Source organism: Mytilus galloprovincialis, chromosome 12 (assembly GCF_965363235.1).
Source record: "Mytilus galloprovincialis chromosome 12, xbMytGall1.hap1.1, whole genome shotgun sequence".
Lineage (NCBI taxonomy): Eukaryota > Metazoa > Mollusca > Bivalvia > Mytilida > Mytilidae > Mytilus > Mytilus galloprovincialis.
The window spans coordinates 9,552,770-9,565,469 of NC_134849.1; the positions used below are offsets into that span (position 1 = coordinate 9,552,770).

Here is a 12,700-nt window from a genome sequence, read left to right on the forward strand (position 1 = left end):
TGTACAATTTGGAGTTTAGTATGGCCTTCATTATCACTGAACTAGTATATATATTTGTTTAGGGGCCAGCTGAAGGACGCCTCCTGGTGCGGGAATTTCTCGTTGCATTGAAGACCTGTTGGTGACCTTCTGCTGTTGTCTGCTCTATGGTTGGGTTGTTGTCTCTTTGACACATTCCCCATTTCCATTCTCAATTTTATTTGTAACACTAACGATTGTTATGGATTTCTTGGATACTCCTGTATCTTATACATTCTTGGCTTTGAGCGTTCCGGACGTGTGAAACTGCTATAGTATTAGTTTCATTACAAAACAAAATATTGAATAATAGGCGTTCATTCAATTGACTCTAAACGACTAGTTTGACCATATTGATAAAACTTTCTCAGTTTTTCAAGATATTCGATGGCCTAAGTTTTAGTAACCATTCGGAAATTTTATTTCAAATAAGAGAAAACTGTTTCTAGACAGCATTAATTCAGTCTAAATAACAACTACACATTCATTATTGTACCTACCGGAGGCCTTATCATGTTTGCTTGTCTTCCAATTGTAGTTGGGTTTCCGATCTGTCTTTCTGAATATCGACCGGATTGCATTGGAACTCTAACAGGGGTGGTAGCAGTTGGTCCTGTGTCTGATGCTATTAATGGTATACATGCTGGTTGTTCAGTCACAGATCGTCCGGTAACGGGATGAGCATTAATAGTAACAGGAATGTTACTAGAAGTGGAACTATTGTTATCTTGATGAGCTTGCAGAACAGCAACGGCCTCTTGTACCTTAAAAGATAAAGCTTAAAACATTTCAAATAGTCTAATCTAAACATACCTTCATCAGGAACACTCATAGCCAAAACATTTGAAAGATGGATAATAAACAGATCTTTAAGACTAAAACGAACATAAACTTAGTAGCCAAATTCAACATAAGGTCATCTTTTGCTGAGGCAGTAGGATTCGTTTTTGTAAATACTTTCATAATGTATCAATCGAGATCTGCAAATTGTAAATTGTATAATTACAAATTTCATTCTCTTAATTTATCAATTGAGAACTGCAAATTGTAAATTGTATATAATTCTAACATGACGTCCTTCAAAAGCCTAAAAGTACACACCCGTTGTAAAATATGAATACATTGCATGGGCTGTTCCGATCGTACTCCCACGTCATATGCTTTTTTATGAATGATGTACCCGACGTCATAGAACGATGACGTAAGAATATAAGCATTTTACGTGAAAATACACGCTTGTGAAACCGGAAATCATCACAACAGGAAACGTAAACAAACGATGCTAAAATGCAGTATACGCCCTTTTTTATACATGTAAGTAAAGCAAATATTTGCCTCCTAATAGAGCTAAACGATCCAAAAGAATTGCCATATTTGTCCTATCAGAATCTAAATAATTCATGGGGCCTGAATATATCGTGATTTTACCACGGGTTGTCCCTTTATGCCGATATTTTACACCTCGCAATCGCTCACGGTAAAATATTTGTCTTAAAGGGAAAATCCGTGGTAAAATATTTACAAAAAGGAAAACTTATTCAGAAAGAAAATGCTTGCAAAACCACAGTATTGTTTATAAACAGCTTCAATCGGAGTATTTGATTGGTCGAATCATTTAAGGTATAAATGCATCGCAGGTTACACGCTACAATTGGATGAACCTAGAGATAGAAAAAAAGTAACCCACGTTTTTAAGTGAATTTGCATTGTTACGCATATTACTTTACAATAACAACGCTTGGAATTGATGAAATTATATCATGCATTATTTGTATTCTGACATGGCCAAATAAAAAGTAATTCAACTTAAATACCGACCTCAACGGAAAATGTGAGTCCTGGAATGTTTCTGAATTTGTGCAGGCATTTCTTTTTTGAAAAATAAGAGAATAAAGCTGTATCAAATTAACCTCTGACCTTTTTAAAACACTATATTCTTGTTAATATCTATGCTGGTGAAATAAAATTGGTATGTTTTATGAGATGATTAAACTGCAACACACGTTCAGTATCGGTTGGTAAGCTAAATACACAAGAGTACTTTACTCTCCTTGATTTTTATTTATTTTATTCAGCTACATACCTTAGCTTCTAGTGACTCCTTGGATTTTAACAACTTGAGTAACTCTAAATTGTCCATTTCCAGTAACATTCCAGTGATTTTTCCAGCAAGATCTGGGTACATATTTAGAATCAGCGGAAATAAACGCTCTCCTAACATCTGTTCCTGTTCCTGTTGAGATGCGGTTGCCAACATAGTGGCTGTTAAAGTCTCTTGACTCTGGTTTACGTTTACTTTGTTCTCGGACGATGTGGTGCTATCATTTGCTTGTTCAGAATGTAGTACAGCGACAACTTCGTGTACCTTTAAATAGATATTAGTTCATAAGATTTGAATAATGAATGAATGAAATTCTGACTGAAGAAGAAGAACAAGAACAAGAAGAACAAGAAGAAGAACAACAACAACAACAACAACATGAACAACAACATGAACAACAACATGAACAACAACATGAACAAGAAAATGAACAAGAACAACAAGAACAACAAGAGAACAAGAGAACATGAACAAGAACCAGAAGTACAAGAACAAGAAGAACAGCAACAACAAGAGCAAGAATGAGAAAAAAGATCAAGAAGAAGAATTCTCATATATAAAATTTTTAATCAACAATCAATCATTTAAATTGTATTCTAAAAGTAATCATCATTTTATTATTTGTTTCTTGCTACTCGTTACATAACAATAACTTGTAATCATATATGCATGATTAGCGCATCCATGGGATAACACTGCAAAATGTAATCGATTACAGCTGATAACGATTATTGACAAACCAGATTTGAAAACTGGCAGAAGAAGATACACATTGTCTATTGTTTTATGAAACTTTTACTGCAATATAGTCACTAGTGTATACACGTTGAGGAAATCCTTAACGATGCTAAAAATGTAAGCCCAGGAACTACCTTAAATTATCTTTTAGGTGTAATACCACCAAATCATAGCACTTCACATCCGGTTGCATACGAAAATAGGTCGAAAAAAAAATGTTCCCTTGAAATTGACAGTTGTAAGTAATGAATCTAGATTTCATTGCAATAAATCATTTGTGGGTCATAAACATATATCTTGGGTATTTCAAAGCACCATTATTTTTTTTTCATTTGGGGTTTCTATAGAATATCTTAGAATCTTGAGGTTACATGGTAAGTAAACCTTGCACACAGGTAAAAAGACGTGAAAATTTATTTGGTTAACTTCCAGTGATGGTTATTTTCTTATATGCAATGAAGTGTTTTGTGACATTTTTTTTCTATAGTGCTAGACAGGATAAAACTTAACTCATGCCAAGTATTTCCTTTTTTTGAAAAAAAGATAAATCTGCACAACTTTTTGAAAAGTGCACTTTAAATAAATACTAATTGGCGAAAATCAATGATGATATTACACCTTTTCTGTTATTAAGAAGAGATGCACTTATTGTTTTATTAGAGAATAAAAACACAGCCTACTAAAAACAATCTACATAATACAATAACTTTTTCTTGTTGCAAGATTTACAACTTAATGTCTCGTTGCTTATATAATCAAAACATTTCTATATGAACATAGTTTAAAATAGTTATCATTCATCTACCTGTCTATCTTAAGGAATGAAAAAAAAACAATATCCGGTGATAGAATTGTGTATAGCTACAAACCTTGGACTCAAATGACTCCTTGGATTTCATTATCACTAACAACTCTGCATTGTCTGCTTCCAGTAACATTTCAGTGATCGTTTTAGCCAAGTCTGGGTACATTTTTTGAATCATCGAGAACAAAATTCCTTGCAACATGTGTCTTTGCTCCTGTTCAGGTGTACTACCCAACACGGCAGCAGTCAGAGGCCCCTGGGGATCGACCTGTATCGCTCCTCCTGTGTAAAATGTAGAACTATCTTTGGCTTTCTGAGCCGGAAGTTCATCAACGATTTTTCGTGCCTGTAAAGAATCATTATGTATTTAGCTATGAATGAAGTGTGGAGTGTTGAACAAATTAGATAGAAAAACCAGCTGAAATCTGAAGCTGATGCAAATTTTCTTTAGTTTGTCTTTTGAGTATGCACACAGCATAAACATACTTTGGTGTAAGCCTTCCATTTGTATACAACATAAGTGAATATTGAGCAAATTGATACACGATGGTCTTGAAGTATATATTCTCGGTATTGACGTTGTTCATTTTGTTGTTTATCGTCTTTAATATAATGTGTTACAGTTGTCTTTGATTTGTATTCATAATTGTTACTTTTACTTTTTCGTCTGCTTGATACATATGACGTGACTGTGTACTTATACATCCCGTCATTGTGCAATTGTGCTATGATAATATTTTAACTCTTGTTTTTCATTTGTGCTAATGTTCCTTATCTATATGCTTTTGTGTGTTTCTTTGATATGTATGTCGTGGCTCTGTACTTATACAACCCGTAATTGTGTAATTTATGAGTTTGACTGTCCCTTTGGTATCTTTCGTCCCTCTTTTAATTGTACTATTGTAAAACATTTAAATTCTTGTCTTTCATTTTTTGCTAATGTTCTTTGTCCGTATGCCTTTTTGTGTTTGTTTTGTTTGATGCATATGACGTCGCTCTGTACTTATACATCCCGCCATTGTGTTATTGTCCTATGGTACATTATCGTAATCGTGTCTATAATTATTGCCCATGTGCATTGTCTATATGCCTTTTTCTGCTTCTTTGTTTCATATTTGTTTGATTTATAGTGATTAAGATTATAACGCAATCTTGACTTCTGTACCACTTTTTTGACATTTTGTCATATTACATCTGTTTGTTTTGTTCACACATTCTTGTCAATCTAATGGAATTGTATGTGACTGTCGTCAGGTGAGAGGTTTTGCTAGCTATCAAACCAGGTTTTATCCACCATTTCTACACAAACTCATGTCTGTTCCAAGTCAGGAATATGACAGTTGTTATTTATTCGTTTGATGTGTTTGAGATTTTGATTTTGGCATATATTTGATTATGAAAACTTAGAGTATATCGTTAAATAACGTCATTTACAACGATTGACCTCAAGACGCTCACTCAGCAACATAAGGTATAGTATAAACTGAGAGTTCATGCAAATCATGACTTCGTGGATCAGCTGACAAGCAATATATTAGTATTTTACCACAGATGAACCTGTTTGGCGTTATATCTATTTTGATCTTAGTCTCATGTAGACACCGATGCTTTTTCCTAATCTAGCTACAAACCTTTGCTTCTAGTAACTCCCGAGATTCTAACATTTTTGACAACTCGGAATTGTCTCTTTTCATCAACATTCCAGTGATTGCTCCAGCCAAATCTGGATACATTTTTTGAATGAGCAAAAACAATCGATGTCCTAGCATCTGCTTGAGTTTTTGTTCATCTGCGTTGGCCAACATGGTTGCCGGTGTTCCAACGCTGAATTGACCGGGTTGTCTAGCTCTGATGGCTGCATATGTTCGATCTCCCATTTGTGGTCCTGGTATACTTTCAAACCCTGAAAAAAGAAATATTCTCATACTGGTAAATGATCCGAACAATTTTACCATAATGATAACTTCTATTAATTGAAATAATGATTCTGCCTTTATATCACATTAACTTTGAATGACGGTATCTATATTATATCGGCACAAGAGGGAATGCGTTAAGTTGTTGCAAGATTCAAGGCTAACAATTAAGAACCTTAGATTAAGCGATGGCATTCAGATCTCCAAATCACTCATATTGTTAAACAACTGTTCCCTAAAATCTCGATTATTTCTAACGATTGTTCGCTCTTTTGCCTTCTAGACAAGTCCTTCGATTGTTTTATAAGTTCACCTCAATCCCAATAAGACAAAATTGCCTCTGCAATCACTGTAAGTTTCAGTAGGTTTAGAAAAGATCTGATGACAGTCTTATCAAATTCCGTTATATTTACAATGATGCGTGAACTAAACAGACATAATAAATAAAATAGTCAAAATATTGGTACAGCAGTCATCATCGTGTAACAATTTTAAAGGGAACAATTTAACAGAACACAAAAAAAAACATCTATTTACAAACACATTGATTGATTCGCGTGTCTGATCTTTACGTTACATAAATTTGTCGTTCAATGTATATGTTACAGTGAATTTGTATAATCAGGGATTAATACTGACTTTATCAGTAATAATATCAAGCGATCCCTTTTTGATATTTTTTATTTTTGATGTTATGTATAATATTTTAATATTAAACATTTTATTTACAAACTAAATTTGGATGGCATCGACTATTAAACATTTGCCCTGATTTCTACAGGCCTATCTATCAAATTCACATCTGTTTTTACCACGATATCAACATTAAAAAAAACCCTTGTCCTCCACATTTAATCAGATTTTACAGCACGTCTCAGAGAAATAGAGTTTTCAGCACAAACATCTGAAGGTACAAATTGTACCAATGAAGGGAAAGCAGCAACCTCAAATTGATTTCTTGTATTAAAGATCCGAGCAGGATTCCATGCTATATAGCAAGGCGATATCCTTCTTCAGCCTTTTCGTGAATATTGACCATTAGTTTTTTTTTGGGATCTCTCTTTCCTGGAACCAAGGATTTGTATAGTGAGACTATACAAATCCTTGCTGGAACCACTAGTGTAATTGGTTTGAGATATCATCTTTGAAGCTTTTAATTATTGATAATCCTTGAAATCATATTAGGGAATTTGTAGAATAATAATTAAAATTATCAGTGATTATATAAAATCACTGGTCATTTTCAGGGAATCTATATAATCACTAATGTTTTAGTGATTCTACATAATCCCTTGAAAAATCAGGGATTCTACATAATCCCTGATTATACAAATTCACCGTAACATATATACAAACAATTAAAAAATTTCACATGGGCAATTTTAGCATACAGGGTTAAAAAATCAAAGTGTGTAAGAATTAATTTCTGAAATCGACCGAGATTTAAAAAAGTCCAAAAGTTATAATGACATATAATAGAACAATATCATATTGACGGGATCTTTTAAAGTACAGTCACGTTATAAGAACCAAAAAAACACAAAAAGTCGCATATACAAAACATACCAGCGAAAAATGAAAGATAAAGCAAACACATTGACGGGATGTTTAATTACCGAGCCACGTTAAATGGATATCACATAAAACAATCCAACAGTAAAAGTAATATTAATAATACAACAAAGACAAATGAAAGAACAATATAACCCGTTGTTAAGATGATAAACAACATCAGTACGCAGAATCTATACATGAAGACCATCATGTATTATTTGTGAAGGAGATACGGCATATTTATCAACAAGGTCTTGGAACCTTCCGTTGAACTTAAAGTACGAGACGTCACGTCTTGTCCATTCGTTTTTTATGTGTTTTGTCATATGATTTTGCCATGTGATTATGAATTTTCTGATTGGATTTTCCTCTGAGTTCAGTACTTTTGTGATTTTACTTTTTATAAAAAGGGTTAAGAATGTAATTGCATTTTAATAGATTTTAGTAAGATTTACTACATTGAAAAGCACAAACAGAAGGTTAAGTGTTTAACCCTTACTCATAAATTGAGACAGAAATGAGATTTTATACTTTGGCTTGGCAGTTTTCTTTGAATAAGTGTTTGTTCCGTTTCAGTTTTAACTGTCAATCTACATGAATATTTAATTACCCAACCAATTATCAAAATTAAAAGGCTATTTGGTCCTTTTATTACGCAGAAACCAAAAAATTCATTAAAAAGGAGAACTATACACAGAGAGTAATTTTGTTTTTTATTTTGGCCTCCATAACTTAATCTTGTTCACTGATCCATGAAATCAGGTCGAGGTCAATTGAAAACAGTCTAACGCGTATGAGAACCTTGCAAATAAAGATATCCTGTTACATATAATAAGAGAGAATTTAACATTACAAAAAAAAATTGAACTTTTTTTTCAAGAAGTCACCATGAAAATGAGGTCAGGGATATTGCACATGTGACTGACAAAACTTCTATAATGAGGCATCTATATACAAAGTATAAAGCATCCATGTCTACCACCTTCTAAAATAATCTTTTAAGAAGTAAGCTAACGCCTCCGCCGCCGCCGCCGCCGTCGGATCACTATCCCTATGTCGAGCTTTCTGCAACAAAAGTCGCATGCTCGAAAAAAAAACCCTACTTTTACTGTGTTATTGTTATATGTATATGTATATCAATCATCTGATTAGATAGGAAAAACTCACCAAAGACAGCAGGCTAATAATTGATAACATCACCTTTTTTCGTCAATTTTTGTAATATCTTTTTTTTTTAAATATCTTCAAATATTCTACCTTGGGCATCACTGAAGGACATTGATTGTCAAAATGCTCATCGGGTGCAGAAACATTGCTACCGTTTATGTTATAATATAAGGAATACAGTAGATTGTTTGTCAAGACGATGTCTCAAAACATAAAATCCAAACAAAAATTAAAAAAAGGAACTATTCATCATTAAGGTCTTAGTATTGAAAAATAACTTTTGAAAATTAAAACAAACTGAAATGGAATCAAAGCAAACATTTAAACATAGGCATATTAAATGTGCATTGAAACATATATTGATAATTGCATAACTTGCAAAACTTTTGAAATGGTAAGCAATTTCTTATAAAAATCTTCACGTAACAAGCACTTCAATCATTTCATCTTATATTCTACAACATTTAATTAAACATCTGCAAACATACATGTGTGCCTTTTTCTATTTTTATTTTGTTTTAGCAATATTGATAATGAACTTGAAAGCTTCATTTGTATAAATACTTGCGTGTGTATCTGATGTGCCCAATGCATTGTTTTATTATATTTTACATATTGATATTAAAGGCTTATTTTTTGGTAAATGTACTCTGATGAATAAATTCTAGTTCGCTTTATTTAACTTATTTTCTTTTCTATAGTTTAGTAAATGTTTGTTACTAACTTTTATCTTAACTATATTGTCCGTATAGTTATTATGGAATCATAATTATTGATAAAATGTTGGGTTTTTTTATCGTTTAGTCGGTACTGGACCACAATGTATAAAAAAAATGTTGTATGTGACAATAATATATCAGCTTAATAAAGGTAATTTGTGTAATATTTGTTTTACTACCTGGTGGAGGCTGTCTATGAAGTGCTTGCCATCTTGGAATTGGGCTCGAGTGTGGCACAGGTATTGGTGAATAAAAATTCATATGTGCCTGTGTCATTGTAGAAAGCGAATATCTCGGCTCATCTGTTGAGAGTATCTGACTCATTTTACAATTCTGTCCCTAAAATTGACAGATATCATAATAACAATCAATTTTTGATTTGAAATGGATATATTATGAGCCAACCTGATGATAGGAACTTACCTTGTTCACTGGTTTTTTTTTGTTGTTTTTTTTTTTTTTTTTTGTTTATGTCTGTCAGAATATGGTTTTGATGATCGAATATGTCTTAATACAAATCACGCTAGGCTTATACGCATTGTTGCCTTCTCAGTTATTAAATCAAAACATCGACTTAATAGAGAATTGTTAGCATTGATGCCTTATAAATCCAGTAGTAGGCACTTCTGTGTTGACATGAGTTATCATTTATATGTACATAATTATAAATTAACTGTTGTATAATTTACCGTTATTATGGATAATACTTGTATATGTATCTCTGCAGGAAGACTACGATGGTGTTTTAAACGACCTTGACACGATGGTCTTACCGTTCGTATAATCCTTTTTTCTTCAATTATAAATACTCTTTCTGTCCACTAGAACAGTATTGGTATACAAAAATTGCTAACTTTTTGCTATCTCATATCTTATCTAATACTTGCATTGTTTTGCGGATACTGCGTTGACAGGATAGCCTTGCGTACGTCTTTGCGTTGTGCTAGACAGACATACAGAGCTTTATCTGCCAAGACAATACCGTTCATTTCTGTAACAGCTTTATTAGCTTCTTCTGGAGAGCTAAAACACACAAAACCAAATCCTTTGGATATGCCATCTTCAGTCGTCATCACCTAAAATTAAAAAATGCAAAATATGTCAGTCAGGAGCCTATGTCCTTTTTTAATATGGTATGATTTTTAATTTAAGTTCATTTATATGTTTTTGAGGGTAGTTTGTCCTCCATTATACATGAATTAGTACACATGTTTGTCAAGAGGCCAGCTGTACGCCTGTGGTGTAGAACGTTCTACCTGTTTGGTCACACATTCCTCATTTCCATTCTCTATTTTATTACATGTTAATCAATGTTGACATTAGAAATCGATAAAAAGGCAGCGATCGATGGTAACACACAAGACATGAGCTTAGCTAGATAAAAGGAATCATGTACGATGTTTTTGTGCAAACACAAATGTAAAATGGCCATATAACAATTAATTACAATGAAAAATAAAGGTTTTTGCAAAAAAACAATTAATAATTAACAATAAAAACTTTTCAAGTATAGAAGAAAATCCAATAAATTCCAACTTTGATGTAATGTATGCTTTCAGTGACTGACATGTTCTTTTTTGATAGGATCATTTTTTTAAAAACAATGTAACATGAGTACAATTCATAAATGTAATAGTTTCTTAACTATTTAATTCATCTGTAGTAAGATTTCCACAAAAACCTGATGTGAATCTTGTTCCAAAACTCAAACATCTTGTTATCAGAAGTGCGCTCATTATCAAAACACGAATTCCTTTGTGTAAAAGCTTCCTTTGAATCTTCAATTTATTTCTTGTTTATAAAGATTATTTTTAGTTGCAATTATTTTTCATGGCAATAATGTTTGAAACCGCAGTCTTTAACAAAAAATCTATTTCGCTGAATATCTAGGTAATACTGTAAATATGTGTATTGTTTTTATGTTTAAAAATATTTAAGAAGATGGTATGATTTTCATTGGGACAACTCCCGGTAAACATAAGGCCTACAGCGATGATTCAAATCTATACTTCAAACCAAGCATTGAAAGAGCACAAAATAAAAAATGGGGAAAAAAAGAGAAAACAAACGTTTAGAGTAATGTACAAAACATAGAACCCCCTAAAAACACGATATACAGCTACACACAACAACCACTTAATTATAGGCTTTAGACATGTTAGATGTGGATCATGCATATACAGAATGTGGAGGGGTGTTAAATATATTTATTTACTCCCAATTATTCACTTAACCTGAGTCAGTTGTATTACAGCACAACAATAAAACAATCTATTAAAGTCAGTCGAAAAGGACCCAAACTAATCAGATCACTACAAATTTACAAGAACACTTTAGACACAAAAATAAATATAAAAATACTGGTAATTACTGAACGCAAGTTAAAAGCCAACAAAACATACTAAACAAATGTATCTAAGACTTAAATCAAAACACATTCAACATTCCAGTAGTAAGTAAATTCAACGGGTACTGAACATACATGCTTCATTAGCTGCAGAACTGAAAGCTGTATTCGATGATTTAGCTAAAATTAAGATACAAAAAAAATATACTTTGTTTAAAGGTATTGCGTACATCGTCCGTTTCTCGATTACAAAATAGGGCCAGAAATTCAAAAAATGTTTTAGAAAAAATCCAGTAGTCTTAATAATCATGAAAATGAACTATGCTATTTGCAACCTTGCATAAACTCCTGATTCTATTCAAATGTAACTCACTTTTTATCTAAAAATTAAAATGACAATTTAAAAGGATGTGTTTTATGGAAATAAGAGAGAATACAAATAATACTTCTAACTAATTAGAAATGAGTATGAAAACCACTGCAACAATTTATGCATACCTTTGCACTTGAAATCGTACCAAATTGAGAAAATTCGTTTCTTAATCTTTTATCACTAATACATCTGTCTAAGTTTTTCACATAAACATTGAGACCATCATACTGCATATTTTTATTTTTTCTGATTTCTTCATTTTTGTCCATAATTTCAGCTTGTCTCTCTGTTTTGTTCTGTGCTCTACCCACATACAGGGTTTTCCCGTTGATAACTATATCGTTCAGTTCTTCCACAGCCTATTAAAATATACAATACATGAATGAAGGATGATTAATCATAGCTATTGATCAAGTGAAAACAAGACACAATCCTCATTTGATAAAGGACATTGTTGTAAAACTAAGTATTCGAACGAACAACGCAAATGCGTTGAAACGGCTCCGTTGACAAATCACATAAAACCAAACAATAAGGACTTACTGCACAATGTAGAGATCTTAATATAAGAAGAGGATTAAAAAAAGTAATTAAATGAACGGTTGTTTCATTTTCTGAAATCAGAAGCAAGCATTTTTTTTCAAGAAAATCTGTTAAGTGATAGTTCCGAAATCCACCCAAGTTAGAGCATATTCGTGCAATATTTAAGGCGATTTTAATTCCACCAGTAGGTGATGGTTTTTTTTTAGTTGGGTGTTGTGTTCTTTTCTATTAAACAAAATGTTGATGTTTTTTTAAATTTTGGTTTAACAGTAAAAGTAAAATAATTAAATACGTGTTTTCAAGTTTGGATGATAAAAAGAGTGTTAAACAATTATAATGGGTATTATTAAATTTTATGCAATTGTCGTACAAGTGAGCGGTTAAGCTGTCTATAAAACTAGGTTAAATCCACCATTTTG

General features: G+C 32.3%; 2 protein-coding genes across 4 annotated transcripts in view; both read right to left on the reverse strand.

Moving 5' to 3' along the window:
• Window positions 1-12,700, reverse strand: part of LOC143055047 (polyadenylate-binding protein 1-like) — a 98,902-nt gene that overhangs the window by 63,345 nt on the left and 22,857 nt on the right. The window lies entirely within an intron of this gene.
• LOC143055045 (polyadenylate-binding protein 1-like) overlaps window positions 1-12,700 on the reverse strand; it is a 36,378-nt gene that overhangs the window by 15,628 nt on the left and 8,050 nt on the right. For all 3 annotated transcript variants that reach the window (XR_012971925.1, XM_076228187.1, XM_076228188.1), the window contains exons 6-12: window positions 11,864-12,097; window positions 9,906-10,094; window positions 9,198-9,357; window positions 5,294-5,565; window positions 3,727-4,008; window positions 2,102-2,383; window positions 519-782 (exon numbers count right to left, since the gene is read on the reverse strand). Coding sequence is in view for 2 of the 3 variants with exons in the window: in XM_076228187.1 (XP_076084302.1) it covers window positions 519-782; window positions 2,102-2,383; window positions 3,727-4,008; window positions 5,294-5,565; window positions 9,198-9,357; window positions 9,906-10,094; window positions 11,864-12,097 (1,683 nt within the window). In the remaining variant the exon portion in view is untranslated. The remainder of the gene's footprint in view (window positions 1-518; window positions 783-2,101; window positions 2,384-3,726; window positions 4,009-5,293; window positions 5,566-9,197; window positions 9,358-9,905; window positions 10,095-11,863; window positions 12,098-12,700) is intronic.